General features: G+C 36.2%; 1 protein-coding gene across 4 annotated transcripts in view; it reads left to right on the forward strand.

Moving 5' to 3' along the window:
- LOC137203380 (desmocollin-2-like) overlaps positions 1-24,656 on the forward strand; it is a 31,027-nt gene extending 6,371 nt beyond the window's left edge. The window contains exons 2-17 of one of the 4 annotated variants that reach the window (XM_067699405.1): positions 525-609; positions 1,500-1,699; positions 2,809-2,928; positions 4,213-4,368; positions 5,620-5,764; positions 6,754-6,920; positions 11,050-11,184; positions 11,436-11,621; positions 13,043-13,293; positions 13,422-13,564; positions 18,266-18,493; positions 20,815-21,048; positions 21,427-21,551; positions 22,797-23,084; positions 23,643-23,688; positions 23,773-23,906. In XM_067699405.1, the coding sequence (XP_067555506.1) occupies positions 525-609; positions 1,500-1,699; positions 2,809-2,928; positions 4,213-4,368; positions 5,620-5,764; positions 6,754-6,920; positions 11,050-11,184; positions 11,436-11,621; positions 13,043-13,293; positions 13,422-13,564; positions 18,266-18,493; positions 20,815-21,048; positions 21,427-21,551; positions 22,797-23,084; positions 23,643-23,678 (2,499 nt within the window). In that variant the 3' untranslated portion in view covers positions 23,679-23,688; positions 23,773-23,906. Of the gene's footprint in view, positions 1-524; positions 610-1,499; positions 1,700-2,808; positions 2,929-4,212; positions 4,369-5,619; positions 5,765-6,753; positions 6,921-11,049; positions 11,185-11,435; positions 11,622-13,042; positions 13,294-13,421; positions 13,565-18,265; positions 18,494-20,814; positions 21,049-21,426; positions 21,552-22,796; positions 23,085-23,642; positions 23,689-23,772 lie in introns of all 4 variants that reach the window. The other 3 variants (XM_067699406.1, XM_067699408.1, XM_067699404.1) reach the window with 3 other exon arrangements.
- The last annotated feature ends 2,973 nt before the right edge of the window (positions 24,657-27,629 follow it).

Raw genomic sequence — 27,629 nt, forward strand, 5'->3', positions numbered from 1 at the left:
TTTTTAAGTCACTCCATGGCAATGAGTCAGTGCTTCTCTTTAAAAGCATTGGAATTTTCTTTAGGATATTTTTGATTTGGTAACAAAACTCATAGACAGTTGACAGTTAATTGAAACAACTTGCTGGCTCATTAAATTTGTTTTTGTTTCTCTTTCCTTTTACATACCTGTGCTGCCTTCCTAATAGTTTCCAGTGCTTTCCCACAAAAGGGTGTCATTGGTTTCTCAGTATATCCACTAAGTTAGTGAAATGATTATTAACTTCATTTTACAGACTAGGAAACAAAGCCCAAGAGGATAAGCAATTCTCTGAGTTTACATGCTTTGTGAGGGAGGGATCCATGGCTCTTAGTCTGTTGTTTTTATTCTTCTCTTCTATGCAGTTTTTTTCTGAATTCTTAATCCAGTGTATGCTTTTTATTTTATTTTGCTAATTATATAAACAGATTTATAATTATACAAATTTGTATAAACTATGTACACATGAAAAGGCTCTTTTTAATGTATAATACTGATTTTTTTAGATCTTAACATTTGCCTGTGATGCCTGCAAAACAGTGACACTACATGTTCCCTCCAAACTAGATGCTGTAAAATATATTGGTAGAGGTAAGAAACTGCCAGAATATGTAATAAATCCTAATTTGGTTGATCTTGTAAAATTAGTGTAATCTTCAGGAGGATAACTCTATTGGAACTAATAGTTAAAACTAATATAGTACATTCCAATACTTTTTAAAAAATATATATGGTGTCAATCCAATGAACGGAATATTGTACTTTATTGAAAAACATGATTATATAAAGTAGTTAAGATTGTTTAGTTTGAGTAATTACTAATATTTACGTTAGACGAAGGATATGGTATATGTTATAACACGTCTATGAAATTGAGAAATAGTATTGAAACTATTTTTTGAGTTTAAAGGTGTTGTTTTTGGATTTTTATCCTAAAATATTTGGGCATCTTACAACATTTACTTCCACATATTTTTTTTTCAGTTATTTTTTTCATATAACTCAAATGTATACCAAAAGATCAGACCAATGAAGACACAGAATACGATGACTATTTAACAACAGATGCAAAGAGTTCAGTAATAATTTAATGTAATAACTACCAGTTTTAATCTCTAGATTCTGTTTAACTTGTTTTAAGTGTTCTCATGTATTGCTCTGTGGCTAGTTTCAGTTAATAAAGAAAAACTTTTTTGGTGTGAGTTTAATATTCAGACTGTAGAGTTCACATGCTTTGATTTCAGAACAAATGTCTCTTCTTTAAAAGGCTGTGAAGTAGGTATCAGAAGTGATGGATACGTTTAGTTTAGCACAACTGAATTAACCGTATAGTTTCATATATCCTTTTAAAAATGCAAAACTTACAAGTGTCAGTGTAATTAAAGTTTTTGACTGCCCCACCTCAAATGCATAGCTTACTGTTAAAGCTGTATATTGCTTTGTTTTACCTTACAAATGATTGCTGTGTACATTTTCTACAGTTAACCTGAAGGAGTGCTTTAAATCTGCAAATCTAATTCATTCAAGTGATCCTGATTTCCAAATTTTAGAAGATGGTTCAGTCTATACAACAAATGCCATTCTTTTGTCCTCAGCGAAGAGATCTTTTACCGTATTACTTTCCAACACAGAGACCCAAGAAGAGAAGAAAATACTTGTCCTTTTAGAGCAACAAACAAAGGTATACCAAAGTATAAAAATGAAGTATGACGAACTGTTTTCTTCAGGTGGAACTAACATGACCAGGGAAGATGTGAATCAAAAAAGATATGGAATAATTTAGCTTGAAGAAGAATAAAAGCCATGACTCAAGTTAACATTTTTGAAATGGAAAAGGGTTGTTCAACATATGTTATCACAGATTATAATTTCTTTTTATTTGGGACATAAAAGGAGAAATTGGGATATGGGACAGCATGAGAACTTGAGATTAGACACAGGGAAGCATTTCTTGATCTTCACTGTGGAATAGGTTTCCAAAACAAGAAACATTATTGTTTAAGATATTTGTATATAACTTGGACTTTGTAGCTTTTAATTATTCAAGAACTCATATGGCATGTTAATGACTTAGGATGGTGTCCTACTCTGGGCAGCAGTATAGCGTCATGACATGGTTAATTACTCTGAGATACATGAGGCATCCAGAGATAGGTCTCATGTATCTTAGCATAATTTTTAGTCTTAGAAAATGAAGGACTATTTTAGGTTAAGGTTTGGACTTCACACATACTTATGACTTTTTGACATCCAAGATCAAAATGACTTCATTCAACCACTGGCCATTACTCATGACAGCTGTTTGAGAGTTGTCACCATGTTTCTCTCCTCGTTCTGACACAGATCTCTCTGTTGGTCCCCTGGCTCTTCCTAGTTGCCGGTGAGTGGAAGATGCTTACGCTAAATTTAGAAGGGCACCTGTCTACTTACATTCTTTGCATATTTCTCCTCCCATGTTTTTGCATGGCAGTGTGGCAACAGTACAGTGTTTTTTTTTCAGTTTTGCTTCTAGGCTTCCAATTTCATCTCTCTCTCTTCCATGTTCCCACCAAGTTATTTTCTCAATAGAATTGCTGTGATAACAGTTAGGGCAGGGATTTCTTGGTTATTTTTTTTCTAGTATTGACATTTCGTTTGGTTTTCAAGCACTACCATGGTCTTACGCCTCCCCAGCTAATCCTCATGAGAGGAGAAAGATGTATCAGAGTTTTAAAGTTTGAAAATAAAGTAGTCGTTGGCTTTTAAATAAGTAATATTTATTATTAATATTTTTTTGTCTTCTAAATTGAGGTACTGAGGAAAAGGCGTTCTCAAGAAAAAGTTCTAATACGTGCCAAGAGAAGATGGGCTCCTATTCCTTGTTCAGTGTCTGAGAATTCCTTGGGTCCTTTCCCACTCTTTCTTCAACAGGTATAATTTACTTTCCTTCCACTGTGAGAGTCTATGGTTTCCATCTTTGTAAAAAATTTAGACAATGAGTATGCAGTTATTTAAAAAGTATGTGTGTATGAATGTATGGGTGAGTATGTCTATCATATGTTTCAATATATGGTATAAATGCATCTCTCTATACCTATGTATACTTTTTTTTTGCAGTTTTAGTCATGCAAAAGCCATTTATAAAACTGTAAAACCCATATAGCACTGTCAAACGCATGCTTCCTTAATGAATTTTCATATCATCAAGGGTATCTCAGAGCCTGGGCATAGTCTAGAAAATCCCAAAACATCTTCCATAACAAAGGATGAAATTGTTGATAACAGGTCAAATGCCATGAAGGGGAAAGACACATACACCTTTCCATGGTTTCTTCCCAGGTCCACTGCTTAAATCATACTGGATCCACATTTTCTCTCCCCTGTTTCATTTTTAGTGGAAACCCCAGCAAATCTTCTTTCCTTCCTCCCTTATCAGTGGTCACTACCATTCAGTCTAGCTCTTAGGTTTCTTTTCCCCCAGTTCTTGAAATGGTGAGAGAGAATCCTTGTTTATATCCCATCAACAAATTCAATGCAGCTGAGAAAAGAGCATTTTAAAGTTGAGAAAGAAATTGTTAGAAAATAATTGTTAGTCATCCTAATAGATAAGGATCCTACTAAGAGGATGAAAACAATTTGGAAAAAAATTTTCTTTTTGAATCAAATACCAAAGTAGCACACTTGCCAGGATATTACATCATTTCCATTCTCACTCATTTTCATCCTCCCATTTAGCCCCTATAATAGAGAAGATGCTGAGAAATAACAAAAACTAATTAAGGAAACCACTTTCCAGATGTTTGCCTGCCGACAGTATACTTTAAACCCAGTGTCTCAAATATTATGTTATATATAATAAAACTTGAGGTGTAAAACTTTGACAGAAGGATAACTTTTCATGCTCAGAATACTTTGTTATCTAAGACAGGGAAAGTCCAAAATGCTTGATCCATGTAGTTACACGTAGCCTTTAAAGTACTTCTTAGTTATTCTGGAAAGCTAAGATGCTATTACATTATTTTCCTCATGCCTTGCTCTTGAATTTCACAATTATTAGTCTTCCTTATTCTATTGCTGCTTTTTATTCAGACATAATAATAAATTAAAGAGGGCAATTACTTATTGTAAAATGTCAGTATGATTGCATAAGTATATAAATGAAAGTTTTGCTGAAATACAAATTTGTCTTTTATGTATATGATGTCTACTTTCTAGATTCAATCTGATACAGCACAAAACTACACTATTTACTATTCCATAAGTGGGCCTGGAGTTGACAAAGAACCTCTAAATTTATTTTATGTAGAGAGAGATACTGGAAACCTGTTTTGTACTCGTCCTGTAGATCGTGAAATGTATCCATCTTTTGAGGTAAAGTCTAAAGTTTACATATTGTATTAGTAAAATTAAACGTGGCTATTTCGTCTCCCTTCCTCAATTCATTTACTCTTGACTGTTTTCTGACTTTTGGCATCCGTGCTCTGGGTACATCTGATAGTACAGACCTGACTGGCAGCAAAAAGAATTTTATAGAATAAATAGCCTTCGATTCTATAGATTGTTCTGGGAACTACAGTTTACTATTTTTCTTTTCAAAAGAAAAAAAGAGTACCACTTTGAACAGTAGTTATTTATTTGGCAGAAAAGATCTGTGAACCTCTTTATGGTACTGAGGGTGATACCATAGGAGGTAAGTCAAGTTCAGAAGTTAAGCCTTGGTACCTTTGCAATGAGAGAAAGTTAACTTGTGGTGAGCAAGTAAGGAGTGTGGACAGTGCTTAACTAGGATAACTAGGTCTTTTCATCATCTGGGCAACCTCCTGTGGTGGGATGAGCGTTAATATATAAGAATTTAACCTAATGTTGTGTTGATTTTCCAACAGGAGCTGGTCATTTTGCTTAGCTTAGTTTTAATTATTTTATATCTATTTTGGATGATGTAATTACTTAGCTTTAGAATTACTACAACATGACCTTCTAAGTACCTGTGATGGTCTGTTCTTTCTATGATAGCTGTTATGAGAAAAATTGGAATTGAAATTCATATTATAAAATCAAAAGAATAAATCGCATTCTAGACCCAATTTATAACCACTCATTTGGTCCATTTCTGACTCCCCCCTTTTTAAATTAAAAAATTCTTATGAAGAAAGTTATCTAAATACAATCATCAATATGCCTAAAATTCTAATTAGAAAATAAAATAATATCTCAGTTAACTGCACCTGGGGAATTTGGAATCCTAAGAATTCAAAGTTATAAAAGATCCAGAAAATTGTATTTAAAATTCATGCACCTGAAACTTTCAAACAAAGCAAAATAGTTCTCAAGACACTTTCGGGAAAATAATAATAAAAACCCTTACACTCATGAACAACAATACAGCAATGGTGAGGTAACCAAATTTAGCTATGTTATTATATTAGATAAATTTAAACATAAAATGCTATAGTGCATCATGAAATTAACCATCTCTTCTGGCATTAAGGTTATGTTCACATCCCAAAACAGTAACAAATGGTGAAATCCACACTGTGATGCTGAACAGTCTCCAAATGAAAGCCAAAGCGAAAGCAAGTTTGAACCGTAGCTTTTTTTTTTTCCATTTTACTCTCTTCACAGCTAGTTGCCTTTGCAACAACTAAGGATGGATATACTCCAGAATATCCACTGACCCTACTAATCAGAATCGAGGATGAGAATGATAACTTCCCAATTTTTACAGAAACAACTTACATTTTTAATGTTACTGAAAACTGCAGAGTTGGTGAGTACCCACCGTGGCAATACACGGCAACTTAATGTTTAAATTCATTAGCTGAGTTTCACTCTGGCCACTGGGAGGTGGCACATCCTGCTGCCAAGAACAAGGGACTTGCCAGACGGGCGTCTGTAGGTGGCATTTTACTCTGCCTTTTGCTAGCTGTCTGACATGACCCTGGGCAAGTTTCCTAATCTTGACAAGCCTTGGTTTCCTCATCTGTAAAATGGGATATTAATATACAAGGTTGTTTTGAAGGTTAAATGAAGCACAATATACCTTGAAGGCCAAGCACAGTGCCTGAAAAATAGGAGTGACTCAATGTTACTTTGCCTTCCTGTGTGAGGTAAAATAAATACTTTTAAGAGACCATATTTTCTAAATATTCTAAGAATATTTTTAGAATATTCTTTTCTAAAAAAGAGTAAGTCTTTGAGCAACGGATGTCTTGGCCTTGAAGAGAGCTGGCTGATGTTCTATAGTGATTAAATGATAGTATTCTGAGCATTATCATAAAGGTCATGGAGAATAATATATTTTCTCAATCTTTTGAAAATTGACCATTTCAACTAGGAGTCGGAATGCAGATTTTGAGTCTTCCCTTAGAAAAATCTAACTAAACCAAGAATTTTCAGAGCAAACTGACCCATATGATCAATTTAAGTGTAGGCTTACAAATAGAAAAAGGTTAAAGAATAATTGGAATTCTTTAGTCTAGGAATACAAAGGCCATGGAGGGATATTATCAACATTTATAAATTTATACAATAAATACAGTAAATACAAATATGGTTACCAAATTCCAAAATGTTGGAACGCTGGGATATTTAAAAGTAAGTGCTATTTTATATAGAAGTCTGAAAATGTATAAAACCTATTACTATTATCAATTATGTGGTCCAAAACTTTTTTGTGGTAGATGGAGAGGAGTCAAATAAAGGGAAAGTTGAAACTGTAAAAGTTTTTGAAATTAAAGAGGATTTTTCTATATGTAGGTACTACCGTTGGACAGGTTTGTGCAACTGACAAAGATGAGCCTGACACACTGCACACGCGTCTAATGTACTCCATCATCGAGCAGTTACCAGCATCACCCACCCTCTTTTTTATGCAGCCAGCTACAGGTGTGATCACCACAACATCATCTCGGCTAGACAGAGAGGTAACATAAATATTAACAAATAAAGCCTGATTATCACATGGCTACTTAGCAGTACCTGCATATCTCTGTATACCACCTGCAGATGTGCTTTTGAAAAGCATGTTGTGAATCTAATTTAACAAAAATTATTTTAGGTAGGTTGATGGAGGTCATTGACCTTGCAGTGCTCTGAATTTGAACCGCTAATTCATTCTCTCCTGAATTGTATGTTTTATAAAATCAAATTTCCTAATATAAACATATTTATAGTTGTAAAAAACAAGAAATGTCATATATGAAAAGTAAAACTTTCAGAATTTTCTTATCTACAGATAACAATGCTTCTTTTTCTATCTGTGTCATTTCTTCATCAACAATCTCATCTACACTCTTTCCCCTTACATAGATTAAATGAAAGTTTATCTGTCTCTGATCTCTGGTTTAACATTTTCAGTTGACTGCTAGAAATCCTTATTTGAACATTTCACAAGTACCTAAGATTCAGTACATCTAGAAATGAATTCTTCTTTCCTTCTAAACATGCTCTCCTTCCCATGTTCTCTAGTTAAAATGCCATTAGTACCTTCTTTTCCTTTACACATTTTTTCTAATGTCACCTTGGATTCATGTTCTCAAAATTGTATTTGATGTCTCCTCTCTTGCAGATCAAATTACTTTCCAAAGCATTTGATATTGACTCCAAAGTGATCGTAACATTCACATTCTGTCCATTTCTACTGCAACTACCCCAGTTTAGTAATTGTTCATTTTGTTATTAAACTATTACCTCCTCCACCAAACCTTTATTCTGGCCTACTTCCTACGTTTATAATCCTTAATATTAAAATATAGTAATATGTGTTTGTCACGTTTTTCTTTGATTCCTAAATCTCATATAGATTCATTTCCTCTCCCTCTCGCATGGATTAGAGAAGTGGTCTGCAACTTTTCTGGTCTCAGACCCCTTTACAGTCTTAAATATTATTGGAAATTCCAAAGATCTTTTGTTTATGTGGGTTATATTTATCACTATTTAATCTGTAAGTGTTTAAAACTATAAAAGTTTAAACTATGTATTTATTTACCCAATTAAAATAATATATTACATGTTAATGTAAATAATATTTTTATAAGAAATGATTACATTTCTAAAACAATAAGTAATTTAGTGAGAAGAGTGGCATTATTATGCATTTTCTAAATCTCTTCAATACCTGACTAAGACCAATGGATTCTCACATCTCCTGCATTCAGTCTGTTATATAGTTTTAGTCGAAGTATGTAAAGAAAATCCAACATGATATGAAGTTAGAAAAGAGTATGTTAACAGTAATTTCAGATCATCGTGGATAGTCTTCTTTGATACACCAAATCTTGACAAGTGGTAGTGTCATAAATGGGTTTTGCAATGTGCACTCTGAAGAAGCCTTGTCCATGAACTTTCCTACTTTGTTACGTCAAAATACATTGGTCTTTCTTCTGCTATGAGTGGATAGTTTACCATGTGTGATTTTGTAACATCGTGCATTAGTCATATGGGAAATATTGACTCACTGAGTTATGTAGATCCTCCAAATATTGACACATCTAATTAAACAATATTGGAAAAAATCACCTCCTCATCTCCATTAATATCACGATTAATATCATAAAAGTTTTCCGGAATCCTCATTTTGGCTTGAAAACTCCAATTGACCATTGGCAACAAATAGCTGTTTTCCTTGAAATGACATATTCACCTTACCTATGACAAAATGTCTTCCAAATATACCAGTCTGAATAACCATAGGTGTCTTTCATGTAAAAATGGTATTCTATGAAAAAAAACCCGATAGCTAGTTCAGCTTATAAATCAATCACACAAGTACTTTTCCATGAAAAGAACATCATACTATGTTATGCAGAAGTGCTTTATATATACCTCCCATTTCTTTAGATAGACTATGGGTTGAAATCTAATAAAATTTATTAAAATTAATCATTTTTACTGCATTTACAAGGACATTCCTAGGTAAATTTTAATTTTAATTCAATTTTATAATTTATTTATTTTTACCATGAGTACGTGCCAGTGAAGAATGCAATTTCGTTTGTTGAATGAATGAATTGCTGTCACAGCTCTACGAATTATACAGATTCTTCATGGAATTTATGTGCTCAGAAAGAGCAGATTATAGACCAAATTCTCTTTTATCATCAAGCCTTGAATAGATCCTTCTGATAAATCAGTGGAAAACATTTGACTAATGAAGGAGTCTTGGAGTGCTTTTACCCAAGAGAGCTCTGGACTCACTTTCTGATCCCAGGTTTCCAATTTTTTTTATTGTTGGCCTTCAGCCCTTTAAGCTCTTTAAACATCAGAATTTTTCTTCCATCTGAAGATATCACAAGTTAATATTTAGGTCCCAAACTTGATTTCTTTCTTTGTTTTATCAGCCAGTTGATCATTCCCAATAAATCATAGTTTATTACAAACAGAATACATATTCCCTCCCATACGTAATACTAGTATGAGCTTTTAAAATTTTTTTAATGAAATAAGGCCATGAATTTTTAACTCTCATGTGACTGATTATGAGAGAAGAATAAATTGAGAAAAATTGGGTTTGTAAAAAGCATAGTGATCGAGAGAAATATTAGTTTTATTTTGGGTAATACATGAGGGCTAGAAAGTTTAAGAGATCTAAAGGGAAGAAGGTGGCTTTTTTTAAAAATTAATTAATTAATTTTATTTTTGGCTACTTTGGGTCTTCATAGCTGCACGAGGGCTTTCTCTAGTTGCGGTAAGTGGGAGCTACTCCGTTGCGGTGCGCGGGCTTCTCATTGCAGTGGTTTCTTTTGTTGCGGAGCACGGGCTCTAGGCACGCGAGCTTCAGTAGTTGCGGCACGCAGGCTCAGTAGTTGTGGCTCGCGGGCTCTAGAGCACAGGCTCAGTAGCTGTGGCACACGGGCTTAGTTGCTCCGCGGCATGTGGGATCTTCCCGGACAAGGGCTCGAACCTGTGTCCCCTGCATTGGCAGGTGGATTCTTAACCACTGCGCCATCAGGGAAGCCCAAAGAAGGTGGCTTTTTAAGAGAAGGGTGAATATTCTAGGTGGACAGTTAGGATAGTTTTTTACATATAATTTAATCTTATGAAAAGAGGTGAATTATAAAGGAAGGTGTTGTTATAATTTTATAGAAGAGGAAAGCTAGGGAAAAATACGTTTCCAACTGCCCAAGAGTACATTTGTTATTTTTGAACTTGGAAGTAGAACCCAAGCCTCCTAATGTTCAGTCCAGAGACATTATTATTAGTGTTGTTGTTAATCCTTCCATATCTCAACACTTGTGACAAATGAAACCATTATGAGGAGATACACTTTTTTTTTTTTTTTGCGGTACGCAGGGCTCTCACTGTTGTGGCCTCTCCCGCCGCGGAGCACAGGCTCTGGACGCGCAGGCTTAGCGGCCATGGCTCACGGGCCCAGCCGCTCCGCGGCATGTGAGATCTTCCCAGACTGGGGCACGAACCCGTGTCCCCTGCATCGGCAGGCGGACTCTCAACCACTGCGCCACCAGGGAAGCCCGGAGATACACATTTTTTAAAACCAGTGATGAGCCTTCTGCAATCTCTGAAGAACGGAAAACGCTTAAGAACCAGAATCTATTTTCCATGAAGAAGAAAAAATTACATAGTTCCAGAACTTTGTTTTCATGCTAATTTAATGATCTTTTAGTAAATGTAAAGTAAATATTTAAAATCCACCTTTTTTTACAGGAGGATACCTTTATTGCTTCATTACGAGACTGGTATAGAGTCACTGTTGTGTATTTTTGAATATAAGAATGTACTTTGCATAGGAGATAACGATTTTGATTAATTACTAGGCAATTTAAAATGTACTATGACTATATCTTCTCTTTCTGTTAAGTAATGCTAAAACCAGTTACTTCCATGAGTAGCACTTTCAATTTGAGAAACTACTCTATTTTTGTAAATTAATTGAAAATTACTAGTGTGAGGAAATTGTTCTTCTGCCAGTACATGAAAACTATGAAATCTAATAGTGTACCTCTTAAATTTTGAATGCAAGGGAAATTATAGAGTGTAAATTAAGATTTCATTTACAATGTTGCTTTCACTCAGTAATTAATACTTACTTTTCAGGTAACTGATAAATACCAATTGAAAATAAAAGTACAAGACATGGATGGTCAATATTTTGGTTTGCACACAACTGCAACTTGCATCATTAATATTGGAGATGTGAATGACAACTTGCCAACATTCAACCGTTTATCTGTAAGTGTGTGATATTAATAAAAGAAAAATGTACAATGTAGTGTTAGTTGCTACATATGTGCACCTCCACCCATGCCCCATGATTTCAAAGGAAGTATTCCCAGCCACGTGTCAGTAGTTTGGACTTGGGGTTTAAAGTCATGTTAACATAGTACTTTAGAAATTAGAAGAACTGGGCTGGCTTCACCTGGTGTTTTGTTTTTGTGAGAGTTACTAATTAAACTTTTTTTTGTTGTTTTTTATTATTTTAGTATGAGGTATCAGTGGAGGAAAATAGAGTTGATGTGGAAATCTTACGTGTTGCCGTTACAGATAAGGATTTAATTAATACTGCTAATTGGAGAGCTAATTATACCATTTTAAAGGGCAATGAAAATGGAAATTTTAAAATTGTAACAGATCCCAAAACCAATGAAGGAGTTCTGTGTGTGGTTAAGGTAAGAATAACTTAGGAAATTAGTTATTTGTAGCTTATAATGTCACAGATTAGCATACTAGAGCTTAATGAAAAGAAAGGAATTATGGTAAATGTAGGAATAAAATAGATATTTAGGTAAATGTAAACACTATGTTTTTCATATATATAGTGGGATGAATATACAAATTTTGGAGATTTTTTTTATAAAGGCATGATAGTTTAAAATGATTATATATGCATGTTCAATGAATACGATATAGTACCCACTTTGTAACCAGTATCTCTTAACAATTAAAAAACTAGCACAGCTTTGACACCAGTGGGACACTGCCAAACTTTCCTAGTCTATTCTACCTATAGCTGTGTCCAGGAGCCTGTACTTAATTACTGAATTTCCCAGATGATGAGTTATTCCTGGTCAGACCCATAGGAAAGCTGTTTATAGATCTGTTCATCTGTATCCAGTGTACATTACATTCTTAGCTTCCTGGTTCAAAATGGGAATCCTCACCCATTTGAAGATGTAAATACTTCTAAAACCTCTTTCTAATAATATTCTACAATTATCTCAGAAGACATCACTGTGAATTCAGGAGGCAGAGTTAGCCCATAAAGTGATCTGAGCTCTGGTTTTGGACAAAACCATGGGCTTATTTCTGCTGCCTCTAACTAAAACATGATTCTATCCTGGGTCTCTGTAGCTTCCCTGCTGTACATATTCACAAGGAGAATGGATCAAACATGACGAATTCTTTTTTTCTTACAATGATGAAAATTAGCTGCAGTTTGTGGGTTAATTTCTGTTTCAAAACAGCAAAGGGATTGTCCCTTAAATCTTATCTCTTTCTTTAGATATCAGGCAAAATAAAATGAAAACCTTCCATTAAACTTGGTACTACCCATGTTTTAGAGAGTAATTGGGATAAAAGAGATTAAAAAGGAAAGTGTAAAGCCCATAAGCTTTCTATTTTCTTGTCTCTCTTATCTTGAGTACATTTCATAAAATTTGACCCACGTTTTCTACCCCAAACCAGGTACGAATAATTGTACTCATCTCAGAAGGGTAGGAAAAGTGGTTCCAAAATTAATGGACTAGTAAATTACTGTTGATTAGGGTACGGAGTCCCTAAAGTAATATTTGAAATAGTATTTCATTAAATACTATCTGAAATCGCCATCGGGACCTATAATATTACTTTTGTTAAATTTGCAGTTGAGGAATTTTTTTTTTTTTTTTTTTTGCTGGCTCCACCCAAATGCTCAATCAGTTGAAGGATTTCCCTCCTTCCACCACCATCATATTTGTGGGTATATGTTTAATATTTTCATGACTGTTCCCGACACAGCATTTACATATTTCCACAGCTAACTAGTTACACACTAGTTCACATTGCCAAGTACTATTTCTTGATCTGATTTCCAACACGCTTGCTTTTGTAGCCACTGAATTACGAAGAAAAACAAGAGATGACCCTACAAATCAGTGTAGTTAATGAAGCTCCAATTTTTGCTAGTTCGAGATCAACCGGGAGCATGGCGACAGTCACTGTTCGTGTAAAAAATCAGGATGAAGGCCCTGAGTGTCGCCCTGCAGTGCAAATTGTTCGTATTAAAGAAAATGTACCAGTGAGCACAAAGGACATTGGATATAAAGCACATGACCCGGAAACAAATAGTAGCAGTGGCATAAGGTACTTGTAATTCTATTTTAGTTGATTTCAAATTTACCATGTTTTTAAAATGTATAACTTATTGTGATACCAGTATTGTAATTTGGCTTACGATCCATTTTGCTATTTTAATTCATCATTACTTACAGGTATGAGAAATTAAGTGATCCAGAAGGATGGGTCAGTGTTGATGAAAACTCAGGATCAATCACAATTTTAAGAAGCCTGGATAGAGAGGCAAAGACCATCAGAAATGGTATATATAATATCACAATCCTTGCCTCAGACGAAGGTAAGAACTTTGTGTTTAAGCCAGCTGTATACACCCCCAACTCCAGACATCCTCAGTTTTTAAACAACATACATTTTTAAGTCAACTGCATACATTCTCAAAATTTATTTCACCCCAGATGACAAATAGAGTAATTGAGAGGTTTGCTATAATTTATTAACTCATGTCTGCTTTCTAATAGTACCCTCAGTTTTGTATGTAATTACGGTATAAAATAATTTAGTCATAGAAAATACTTGAGACTATAATTTATTAAAATTAAATAATCATTAAAAATTGAGAAAATTACTTTAGAAAAATTAGCTTCAATTTACTTAGTCATATCTCTTAAAATATTCACTTTGACAGGAAAATTTATTACAGAGAGAACATACTTACTGCCTCATAGGTCAGTACTCAAAAAGTTATATCTTTCTACAGGAAACTGACAATATACTTGGGGGTTAGTATTCTGATATTATAAAATTAGAAGAATTCTGTGAATCCACAAAATCACATAAAATGGAAAATCATTTTCTATGAGCCCTGTAAAATTGGAATGTGAGCACAATGATTAGGAATGAGATCCTTTTACTGCATAAAATATAATTTTACCGTAATACACATTTGAACTTTTTGCCTCTGTAAAATAAAAATGTTAACTACAGTAAACATAAATTATTATACTATAGCTTGCAAAATTAGAATTTAGAAGTGATTTTGGAAGATGTTTTAGATATTTCAACTTTTTCTAAATTAAAGAGAAATGGCTCATATCCATTGATTGAATTGGTAAAGTTGTAATCATTGTTAATTTAACTTCAGCCAATTAAAGACTGCCCTTTAAGGCCTCAACTTCCTTTGTCCCTTTGTCAAAACATGCTTTTTGGTCAAAGCAAGTGAAAAGAAGAGAAATAATATGAAAATCAAATCCATTATTTTTACATTTTTAATTGCACTTGGCAAATCGTTTTTATCAATGAGATAAAAATTACTGTCTGGAATGAGAGATTTTGGATGTAATTTTATTCTACATTTTCCTCTGTTGAACAAATGTTTTTATGGCCTTTAGAAGAGAGGCACGGTTAATCATCATTGTGGTCGAGAATAAATGTGTAACAGGGCCTTTTCCATTAATTTCTTTTGAAGCTGGTGGGGGATAAATAACTCCACATCTTTTTATTTTCTGAACTGAGATCATACTAAAGTATGTTTTTTATTTGTTTTTGTCTTTTACCTTTTTTAAAATCTATCCTGGCTCATTCCCTTTGAGCCCTCCCAGCTGCTGCTTCCGTACAAGAAATGTTCTCTCCTGTGAGCACTGACCTCTGAGCCTGTGCTCACTCCCTCTCCTACTTTCCTACAGCGCTTGTTTCCTCTTTTCAAAACTCTCCCTCAAGGATTCTATGTCTCAACTTTTCCACACATTTCTCTCTTATCTACATGCATTCTAGTTTTACTTCCTTCTCCTCTTCTAAACAGAGCTCGCTCTTAAGCTTTAAGTTCAATTTCTCTTCTCTTCTCAATCTAACCTCAGTTGGCAGTTTCGCCCAGGTGTTTCCTCTGTATAGCTGAGTTTTAGGTTTCTACTTTTGTTGTAAGATTCTAACTTTGGGGAGGAGGAGTGTGCTTTCAAACTTTTAAAAAACATTTATCAGAAGAGTGCCATGCACATAAATCATGGACCCATAGGTAACTCACCTTCCAAGACTTCATTTTAGGAATTGATATTTACCCGTATAGAATTATATTAATATTAGAAGGTGAGCATTGCATGCATACGTTCCAGTGAATAAAAGAATATTATTTATTAACAGATGAAAAGCAGAGCTGTGAAACACTGAGTTAGATGTCTAAAATCTTTGGTTGAAATATTGTCCACTACTCATCACAATGTGCAAAAACAATGGAGTTTATTGAACAACTCTAAATATTTCATGGAAGGGAAATTCAAGCATTTAGCACCGTGGTAGCACAGCAAACACTGTAGAGGTCAATTTTTTTTTTAATTAATTAATTTATTTTTGGCTGCATTGGGTCTCCGTTGCTGCGCGCGGGCTTTCTCTAGTTGTGGTGGGTGGGGGCTACTCTTTGTTGTAGTGCGCGGGCTTCTCATTGCAGTGGCTTGTCTTTGTTGCAGAGAGCGGGCTCTAGGCGCCCGGGCTCTAGGGCACAGGCTCAGTAGTTGTGGTGCACAGGCTTAGTTGCTGCGCAGCATGTGGAATCTTCCCAGACCAGGGATCGAACCCGTGTTCCCTGCGTTGGCAGGTGGATTCTTAACCACTGTGCCACCAGGGAAGTCCCGAGGTCAGTTTTTAAAGACTTTATAATTAACCAGATTTAATCAGTAAGACATGTGTTTTCAACACCGTGTGTGGCCTCAAATGGAAAGAAATGGTCAAGACATCTTGCAATCCAATTGTCAGAGCAAGAAAATACCACATGGCATAAGAACGAGAGAATTTGAGAGACGAGATTATTCTGTCCTAATAGAAAAGTTTGTCAGATGGATAAAATACATGTATACATGTCTCCCTGCTTCCTTTGTGTCTCTGTCTTTTCTTTAAAAGTTGTCCAGGGCTTCCCTGGTGGTACAGTGGTTGAGAGTCCGCCTGCCGATGCAGGGGACACGGGTTCGTGCCCCGGTCTGGGAAGATCCCACATGCCGCGGAGCGGTTAGGCCCGTGAGCCATGGCCGCTGAGCCTGCGCGTCTGGAGCCTGTGCTCCGCAACGGGAGAGGCCACAACAGTGAGAGGCCCGCGTACCGCAAAAAATTAATAAATAAATAAATAAAAGTTATCCAAAGTGAGAGATAGTTGCATTGTTTCTTGTATCTCATTTCTTCTCTCCTAGTTCCCTTTTCTTCCTGCTCAACTATATCCTTTACTAGTTCCTTCAATGGTGCATTGTGGGTGATAAACCCTGTCAGTTTTATTGTTCTGAAAAATATTTTAATATTGTTCTCATGCTTGATTTGATCATTTGACTTGGTTTAGAATTTTGAGTTAACCCCTTCTTTCCCTCAGTACCCTGCAAGTGGTACTCCATCATCTTTTGGCATTACTTGTTGCTCACGCATATTCTACTGTCTGTTTAATTATTGTCTCTTTATAGGTAATACATCCAGATAACTTTTATAGTTCTCTAGGTTGTGTTCTATATATAGTTTTAATTCAGTCTTATGCTGAGAATTTATTTTTATTTACCCAGCACTACAGTCAGAATATATTTTAGAAGATCCATTTTTTTCCTTTAATTCTGGGATAGTCTCAGCAAGTATTTCTTTGAGTATTACTTCCCTACCATTCTATTTATCCTTTTTTTCTAGAGTCCCTGTTAGATGAATGTTATTTCTACTGGAATTTCAGTGTCATTTTCATGCTTATTTAAACAGTTAACCTTCTTTATGCTTTTGAAGATAGTAAATATACGTGTTTCGAAGATATCTTGCATAGAGTGAATTAATCTTCTGATTGTTGATTTTGTTGGTTTTCCTTTAAGCATTAATCTTGCTCATTCAGGAATTTTAATTTGCAAGCTTACATTAAATGGGAGGTATTGGTTTGCCTCTGCTTTTGACTCTTTTCTTTCTTCCACTTTACCTCATAGTGGTCTTGTAGTTGCCTCCACCATGTTCTTTTCTGTGGCCCACATTTCAGAACCCCTTCTTAACTTGGTGGGCTATGGCTCCTGGCCCATGATGACCCTGGGAATATCACAGGTTCTTTTGCTGGGTCGAGGCTGTGACTGCACGCCAGTGCCCGGTCTTCCCGCTTTCCTACGTGGGCAGCTTCGTATAAGGCATAGCCCCAGATCGCGGGTGGCACAGGTTTTTTTCATCCTCTTCTCCACCCCTGATGTTCAAGGCCTTCTTATTAAACGGAAAGAATAAACGATTTAGAGACACAAGTCCTGGATTTATGTTCAACTCCAGACTTCACAACCGTGTTACTAATTTGTGGCCGGGACCCATGACCACTTCATTTTTGAATCTCCAGATTTTCCACTGCAGTGCCCTGTACAAAGTAGCTATTCAGTAAGTTTTTATTGAATATGTAGATAGATGAATTCCTTAGGCTACACCTGAGAGTGATTATTCTGGTTTGAAAGTGTTTTTCCACTTCTGGAGTCTTTCATGCTTTGAACAATTCCGTGTACTAGTTTTCTTCTAATCTCCCAAATACATGCCTTCTGTCTTTCACTTTTCCTGCCCCCAAATCTTAAGTGTTTTCTAAATGCATATTAAACTCCAAGCTCCCTACGTTGGCTTTCAAGGACCCTTGGTTCTTCCTTCCAGCGTTAGCTCCCACCAGTGTGCCTTCCCCTTCATTATGTCCAGAACATAGGTGTGAGTATGTGCTTTCCCACCTCCTTAAATCTCTCTGTGCTTTTAAATATACCAGAAATATCCTTGTTGGTCCCCTCTTCCTTCCTCTTTTTAAAAATCTGTCAAAGCTTACCTCCATAGAAGTTCCCATGTCTATTGCAGCTCTTTAGTGAATGAATGACAAATCTAAACAGCAGTTATTTTCTGTACAACCCATTTGAAATTGATAATGTCTTTCTCTTAACTTACCTTAAGGACATAGCCTGGGACTGTGCTTGTCACTCTCATTTATATGGTACAAGTGCCTAATAAGTAATAAATTTTTTGCAATGTGTAATGTCCCAGTGAAAACTCAAAACATTAAAAAATTGTATTTTCATATCCAATTTTCTAGGTAAGAGAACATGTACTGGGACACTAGGGATTATACTTGAAGACGTGAATGATAACGGCCCATTCATACCTGAAAGGACAGTGATAATCTGTAAAACTGTCATGTCATCGGCGGAGATCGTGGCCGTGGATCCCGATGAACCCATACACGGCCCACCCTTTGACTTCAGGTTGGAAGGTGTTTCTGATTCAGAAGTACTTAGAATGTGGAGACTGACAAAAATGAACGGTATGTGTTTTTAAACATTACTTTGTCCTTCTCAGCATCAGGATATCTAAAATATTTTTTTTCTTGTTGGAGTAGAAGAATAATTCACTGAATGGTAACCGCCAACAAAAGAACATGAGTTTCTCAGTGTTGATGTGGTGGGAAGTGCCGGTCTCTGATCAGTCCTGTGCCGGGATTCCCTTTGGTGTTGGGTGAATTCTCATTCGTACTCCACCCCCCCCCACCCCAGACTAGGTCTGATGTAACCACTTCCTGACTTGTGTACCTCCCACCTACACAGAGTCTTCGTATGACAGTGGTCTCCTAAGTCATAAGGGAATCCCCATCCCTTGCGGGTATGCTACCCAGGAAGCAGACTCTGAGACAGTCTTTCCAGGCTGAATGTTTATCAAGGAGTTTCCTTGGCATTAATTTGTGTGAAAGGAAGGGAAGCAGGATTTAGCAAAAAGAGAAATCAAGCTGTAGCTCAGGCCAAAGGACAGCCTCGGCTGACTCACGGGGAGTCTGAACTAAATGGCCCTTCAGAGTGGCCCTTCATTCTGTTCTGTGCTTTTACATTGCTTCATCAGTGGGTTGGGCTGCCCGCAGGGATGTGACCTTTGGCAGGAAGGCACAGTCACTGATGGTGCTGATAGCCTCCCAAGCAGCTGGGACAATACATCCCTGATTACAGGGGATCTGGGTATGCATCACAGTGTCCACCGTAGCATCCCTTCTTTCTGCACTGCATTGACTTCTGACCATTTCTTGTCTACTGTTTTCTATGTGGGATTCTTCCCCCACTTGGTACCAGTCTGTACTTCTGACTTTACCCATGTTAGAATCTATGGTGACAAGAATGGCAAAGACAAAGGGAACCTCCCTTTGTCCCACCATGGCCTCATTCTCTACGTCAGCTTTTTAACTTTCCAGCACATTCTGCGTCTCCTGACCGCACTACAGTACCTGTGCATCATGATGTCATGTCACTCCAGCTTTCACGACTCAAGATCCACTGTAAGCTGAGTGGATGCCCTTGAAAGGTTTTCATTCCCATGCTTTCGATGAGTATTCCTTGACTTCCTATTATGACAAGTTGCTCTGTGAACTGACAACATTTTCAGTGTCTGTAACAGCATTCTAACGTGTGCGTGCTTGAGAACTAACCTTATATTTAGATGTCCTTTCTACTTATTTGGTGTCATAATATTTCTTTTTACATAATGTTAAAGGAGGTGGTAATTTTAAAAAATATTCCTACTTAGTACAATGAAACGTTGTCAGGATTCTGTTGGTCAAAACTTTGTTAGCTTAAAGTTTTACTGGGCTGTGAAAGAGCCCAAAAGCCTGGGAAATGCCAAGTTAAGAAGAACGTATCCTAAAGAGGCTTTAGGTCTCGCCATGCTATTTATTCTTCTTGGGCATCAATTTACTCATGTGTAAAATGGGATTCTTGGGGGAAGTAAACAAGATAGTCAATGCAATAGACCATGGCATGTTTTGAATCATAAATTGTGGTTTTGTTAGTCTTATGATTTCTTACACATACATAGACTCACTGGGTTAACCATGCTTTCTCTTAAAATTGACTTGATTCAGTGATTTTTTTTTTTTTACCCAAATATCCAAGTTTATATTTAGAGCTTCAAATTATGAAATAATGAAAATGTCACACTGAGCCAGTTAAGTGGGGAGGATTATTCTTGGGCATGAGCATGTGTCATCTACATGTAGAGTAGTATATTTTTGGCGTTCCCAAGACTAGGATTTTGACCTGGATATTTTCTACTATTGACCTAAGATAACATACATCGAAACCAAAAAAAATACAGTTGGTCCCAGTGTCTTGTAGGACCATGAGAAGAAGTTCCAGCAGCATGACTCATGCCTTGAAAATATGTTCAAGGTGTGGCACAATGTATAGAAAACAAAGTAAGGGGAAACATCCAGAATTTTAGTCTATGAAATTCTCTGATGAATCATGCGTAAAAGAAAATATACACTGACTGGTATTTTAAAAATTTTTAAATTTTAAAGATGTGATAAAAATCAGTCTCTAAACAAGTCTGTTATTTGTGATAGGAAGGATTTGTTTATCCACAGATAAAATATATTATTACAAAAGCCAAAAGAAAGACCTTTCTAAAAAGAGGCAGTGTAGACAAACTTTTATATGATTAGAAAGACTTCGTCCATTCACGCTTACAATCGTGTAGCACTTGTGCCATTCCCATCAGGAATATCCAGTTGTAGGGAAATATGAATATTCTGTCACTAGTTACTTATTTATGCTCAGGAGAAATCAATGACATTCTATAATGCTTGGTTTTATTTCCTTTCAGATACAGCAGCACGTCTTTCCTATCTGAATGACCCCCAGTTTGGACGATATACAGTACCTGTCAGAATTGCAGATAGGCTTGGCCAATCACGTGTCACTCAGTTAGACGTGATGTTATGTGACTGTGTTACCCGAAGTGACTGCAAGATTCCCTCACCTGTGAGGACTGCCAAAGGAATGATGCTTGGAAAGTGGGCCATCCTTGCAATATTGTTGGGCATAGCATTGCTATTTTGTAAGTCCTTTCATGAATTCAAATGATAGCTTTTAAAATAACTTTCAGGACACATTCTTAGGATCAGCACTGTTATCTATGGCTGCTCATTTGTATATAGCTACATTTCTATTTAACACACACATATTTAATTTATTTATTGAAAGTGCATTTAGGTATCATTTTAGTGCTATCCTAATTAGCATAGACATAAAATTCAACACAAATACAGCACTTAGCATTGTGTGTGGCATATCTGGTTAGGGCAGACTTTTCTACTGGATGCTACTTTGACACAAGCAATAATGTTTATGTTTTCTGGAAAGTTGTTTTCATATTTGTCATCATAAATTCATAACATTGTTTTACGATAAACTGAACATCTCTCTCATCCTCCAGGTGTCCTATTTACCTTAGTCTGTGGGGCTACTGGGGCAGCCAAAAAGCCAAAAGTATTTCCCGATGATTTAGCCCAGCAGAACCTCATTGTATCAAACACTGAAGCTCCCGGCGATGACAAAGTGGTAAATTGTTTGTCCTTTCAAAATACATACAGACGATAAATTGGCCTAACCAACAATAATGACCTTTTCTGGGCAAAGTTCTTTTCAAATCTGGTAACTTACAATACATAAAATGTCATCAGTCCCAGGAGACAGATAAAATGACATTGATCCTATGGTGATATATGGCATTTCAATTCAGCCATATAGTGTCACTTAATAGTAAAAATCCTTCGGCATGTCATTATTATTTTCTATTTCAAGGGTGTCATGGCTTCAACTTCAGACCCAGTCTTTTTTATATGTTGAAGCTGCTGGTTGTGTGTAAAAATGTTTCATTTAGTTATTCACAGATCATCAGCATATGGTTTTAATTTTTTTTCTGGCAATAGCGATAAAATGACTACAGGCTTTGATCATCGTGGGAAGAACTTTAATGGAGGCTTTCAGGCTCTAATAGGTTAGAAAGGAGCCTGAAGTCAACTATATGAAGCAGTAATGCTAACAGGTGATTACACTGCTTCCGCTTTGTTTTCCAGCCTAATATGTGGTTGAGGAACAAGTAAATTCCCTACAAAGAGCATAATTGGTGATTAGAGCAGGAAGGATTTAGAAAACAAAAGGATGCTGACATCTAGGAAGGTATTTGAAAAAATAAAACTTAGAGTTTCCTACAGAAACGTAACATGGAAAATTAGTGGCCAGAGCTTTGGTGTTCTTATTTTCTCTGCTGATTTATTTGTATTTAATAAGATCACACGGATTTAGTATTGCTGCTAAGATTTTTACAGCAACTTTTATTTCTACTGATTTTGTTTCAGTTGAAGGGAACTCAGTTAGACACTAAATAAAAATACTGATTATTATTTCTGTTTCTGTTCTAGTCAGGTGAAGGGAATCAAGGGTCAATCCATGTGAGACAATAGTGTACAATCCTGATCTTGAGATGTGAGATGCTGGAAGGATTTCACAAATGAAGTTGTACAGTAGTCTAAGATGTTTTTGAAGGAGTATACATCAAGCTTTCTGACTTGTCTCAAGGCTCAGACCACTTGGCATCTATAGTTTGCTTCTTGTATTGGACGCTACGTGAAGTACTGGGGTTACGGTAGTTAGGTACTTGGGATTGCCAGGACAGATGGAGTTCCTGCCCTCAGAATGCTTACCTTATAGCATGAAAAGTCACAGCATTATCTGCATGATTTGCTCTTTTTCTCATTTTTTGTTCTCCTCCGTATTTCCCCAATGCCAACTGTTTTGTTTCAGTATTCCACCAACGGCTTCACAACCCATACTGCGGGAGGCTTCACTCAGGGAATTTGCAGCACCCCGGGATCCGGAGTGAAAAACGGAGGGCAGGAGACCATTGAAATGGTGAAAGGAGGGCAGACCATTGAGTCCTGCCAGGAGGCCGGGCATCATCACACCCTGGGATCGTGTAAGGGAGGTGGACAGCACACCCTGGATTCCTGCAGAGGAGGACACGTAGAGGCAGACAACTGCAGATACGCGTACTCCGATTGGTACACCTACACTCAGCCCCGCCTTGGTGAAGTGGGTTTCTCTAAGTGACCTACAAATCTATTTTGCTTCCTTTGCAACTTTCTAAATGATTACAGTTTAGTGGCCTGATCTTTATTTTCAATTAATGATTAACCTACTAATAAGAAATTTGATTTTCCTTAATTTTGATTTAGTTATGATCAGATGTTAAGTGGATATTGACTTTTCCTCATATTTTGTTTGCTTTTTAATTGCTTCTGAAATCATATGATATTCAAATTCTTTTTCTCATGACTTTGTGTTGCCAGTTCTCTGATGCCATTGTCATCAGACAAGTCATGTCTTAAAGGCCAAAAGTGGGGTCCAAGGCAATTCCAGCCTGCACAGCCACTATGCCTATCTGGAAAGCTCTGAGCCCACATTCATTCAGGTTCAGTGTAAGGGATGCATTTCACATTAGCCATAATCTTGAAAGAGAAAAGCAGTGATTACTTAAAACGAACACTTGTATACTTGCTGCCACATGTGTGACTTTTAGAAACATGCTATGTAGTGAATTGATGGTATGATTGATGATATAGACCAATTGTGGGTGTTTTTTATATGTGGGAATCCATTAGAGGACACAATCTGATTAAAAATTAAACAATGAAAGGTAAATCAAAGCAATTATTTTTATGCTAGTAAGTTTCGGTGTTTAAAATAGTAATAAAATATGCTGTGTTTTTCCTCTTGGCAGAAGGTCCAGCAGTGTAATCAGGATAACAGTCATACGCATGCACAAGACTACGTCCGGACGTATAACTATGAAGGAAAAGGATCGGCGGCTGGTTCTGTGGGTTGTTGCAGTGAACGACAAGAAGAAGATGGGCTTGAATTTTTGGATCATTTGGAACCCAAATTTAGGACACTAGCAGAAGCATGCATGAAGAGATGAGTGTGTTCTATTTAGTCCACAAAAGTCAGTGGCTTTAATTGTCTCTTTTAAATTATTATTACAAGCCAGGATTTTTTTAAAAATAGAAGATGCTGTTTTGGGGGGCTTTTCCCCTTTATTTTGTTGAGATCTCTTTAGCCAAATGTGCTTTTACAGAGGGATGCTGTGAACAACTACACAAATTTCCTGATTTTTCCGTAGTTTTTAAATACTTGTCTTCCACCTAAGGACACCTGCAGATAGACAAGTTGAGAAAGTCTGCGTTACTGTTTACATTTGGGTATAGTGACAGCAGCCAATTTATAGTGCAATAGTATGTAATTAACTCAAGTCTATATCATAGACTACTTGGAGTATAACCGAATGGAAAGTTGAAGAGGTCTTGCTCTAACATTATCTTCAGTTACCTAAATTAATTGTTTGTGTGGTGCTTGAAGACTGTTGTTCTCCTAAACATTCTAAAGTGTATACACTGCATTCTTGCTATTGTTTTAGTCTTGTAACATGACCTTGCCTCATAAAGCAAAGGGAGATTCCCAACTAAGCGTTGACTGTTACTATAATTCCACTTTGGTGGACTTCAGTTTTTGTGTTGTATTCTCTGTGAAATCCGGCACTGAATCTACATTTCCTCTGTTACCCACCTTCTCCGCAAAATTTAAATTAAAAAAATGCTGAAGAATGTATTTTTTACTCCTGCAAGGTTTTGGTCTTTGGTCCCCGCCACTCCCCGCCACCCCTTCTGTCTGCCTCTCACCCTCTCTCTTCCCTATTTCCCCCTCTCCCTCTCTTTTTCCCTCTATCTCTCTCTTTCTCTTCTTTTTTGTTCTTAAAATTCCGATTTGGGTTGGAGAATCTAAATATGTTTAAAAGCCGCCTCTTTTTTCCTCGCTTATAAAGTGACTTATTCTGTGTTTCTGTTTTACGTAAGCACCTGTATTCTTGGCTTTTCTTAAAATCAATGTAATGTCGATTTTTTTGTTTCAACTATTTTGGTGATTGCTTCATTATCTCCTCAACAAAGACCCTTTACTTTTGCCATTCAACTGTAGAAGTATGTCATGCTTTTATTTGATGCAAAATTCTATGTTAACAAAAGGAATAGTGTAATTAAAATTGGTTTAGTATAAGATAGTATATTTACAGTTCATTATTGCAAGGATACAGTTTATAAATGCAAAATAGTGATTTTTTTGAAATAAGCTTTGCAATACAGGGATTGTGAAATCTCTAGGAATAACTTTTATAGCTTTTTAGATGAGGTGGCTAGTTATAGCTATGTGTTTGTAAAGTTTTTTTTTAAAATATTTTGAGATTACAGTTTTTTAACAAATGTCGAACTGGTTCAAACTATTTAAATTTTGAAATAATAAGACAAAATTAAACTTAATAGCCAACCAAATTCCAGGCTACATTTCACAGCTGATTTCAGTCAATGAATTTTCTATCCGTGCTAACCATATGGACATTTTTAAAGTATTTCTGATATTTAGGATTGTTAATAATATGCCTATTTTGAATTCACAGGATTGGCTTATAACAATTATTTTTAAAAATTAACACTGGGTAATTTATTCAATAATCAGTTTATCTTTTCAATAGTTTCATCACTACTCAGTCAAAAATACTATTTCTCAAAGTTATTTTTAATACATTATGTATAAAATTCTTGTATATTACTAGTTATGATAAAGTAAATCAAGTAATTTTTAAAAATCAGTGTGTTTGTTAATCATGTGTCTGACATGAGCTTATGGGATTGTATTTTTCTTACTTAGAGAAGTGAGTCTCTTTTTTAGAATCCTGTTCTACATTTTTTAGAATTTTAGAGTTTGATTTGGAGAGGAAATTGGTCCATTGTTACATTTATCTAATTTTACTATTCTAAAGACTATGATGCTATGGGATGTTGGTTAAGTTGCACAATTTCGCTGTGTCTGGTTTTCTTCATCTAAAATGGGGAATAATAATAGAACTCCTTTCCTAGGGTTCTATTAGGGTGGCTGTAAGACATTTGAATAAAAAATGGTTTTTAAACATGAAAGTCAGAGTGGTCCACCTAAAAGGCACTCCTAATAAAACCAAATAATTTTAAATAAGTCACATATACAACCCATTTCATATTAACAAAAATCAATTAAGAAAACAGGATAATGAAAAGGTTGGGTTTGGGGGGGGATTATTTTTATTTTTGTTTTTCATTTTTGAATGTTTGTCAATTGAGCATATGTTTCTCCATAATGATCATCTGATGACTGGGTCTTATATTTCCAGTGGTTCAGAACATACATTGCAAAGATTGCTGAAGTATCTGCAAAGGATTGCTTTGTTTGAAATACTGTGAAACTACTCTATTCAAATTGGCTGGAAAGAGGAACATCCGCTTCTTAAAAAGGGCACTAATTCTAAAGCTCTTTGAAAATTACTTGTGCTTAAGATTCCTCCTGTCAAGCCCATCCTTAGCTGCTCTGCTAGCTTGTTCTGCTAAAGAATGGTTTGCCTCCGAGGCAAGCAGTTGCTTGCCTGGGAGTTTAAGACTCTTGGCAGTCACCATGGTAATCTAAATGCAAAAACTCAAAAACTCCAGAGAGACTACCTTGATGCAAACTCCCAGCTCCACCCTTATTAGCTGTGGGTTTTGAGAAGTCACTCAAGCTTTGAGTCTGGTTTCCTCACTTGTATGACACCTATTGAGGGGGTTGGAGGAGTCTACTTCATAGTTTTGTTGTCAGTTAAAAGAGTTAATTCATGAAAAGACTTGGTACTGGGTTAGCCCTCAATATATGTGTCAGCTGCTGCTATTATCATAGGAGCAGAGGATGCCATAGCTGGGAAGAATCATAGCTCCTGTATCCACTTCTCTACAGCTGACAACTTGCCATCATGTTCCCGTTCATTTTCCCCAGAAGCTCGATCAGTGTTTTTACCTGTGATGGCCTTTAGGAACTTCATGGCTAATAATAGTTTCCAGGTCTCTGATTCTTGGTAGTCAGGAAGCTACATCATACCCATAGCCCACAGATCAGTGTGTGATCAGTCTTAAGACTTAAATGAAAAGCAGATAAAATTCCTAATAAGCCATACATTGCCTCAGGAAGCAAAAAGGAGGCAAAACTCTTAGAGATTTCCCCTACAAAATGTTGCTTCAACAGAGGAAGCCAACGGGGATCTGCCGTTAGTTCAGTGCAATCTGCTTTTGCGATCTCTGTATAATCATTTTCTGCTTTATTGGATTCCCTGTTTTAAGACAGGGCTTTATCTTCGTTCCTTTTCTTTCTTTTTTTTTTTAAGTGCAAAATCTGACTTTGACCACAAACTTTCCCTTTAGTCTCTACCTCCAGCCTTTTCCTGGGCTCAAGATTGAAATCTCGACCCCAGATTTTGCCCTGGTCGACCCCTTAGGCAGTAACGTCCTGAGGACAAAATGCTTTTCCTTCTATGTACCTAGGACCATCCTTTTTTTTACCTGCTTGAATAATGAAGCTGTAAGAGGTTACATGGTATCTGTGTAGAGCTACAGCTCTTATCCAGTTCTTCTTTAAGACCTCTTTTATCCTATTATTTACTTTTAGGTCAAGACCTCTGTTAGGCTAGTACTTTTAACTCATTATGCATAAAGACAAACAGCATGTTGCCCCATCCAATCAGGCCTTCCTGAG

This window comes from Pseudorca crassidens, chromosome 12 (genome assembly GCF_039906515.1).
Source record: "Pseudorca crassidens isolate mPseCra1 chromosome 12, mPseCra1.hap1, whole genome shotgun sequence".
Classification (NCBI taxonomy): Eukaryota; Metazoa; Chordata; class Mammalia; order Artiodactyla; family Delphinidae; genus Pseudorca; species Pseudorca crassidens.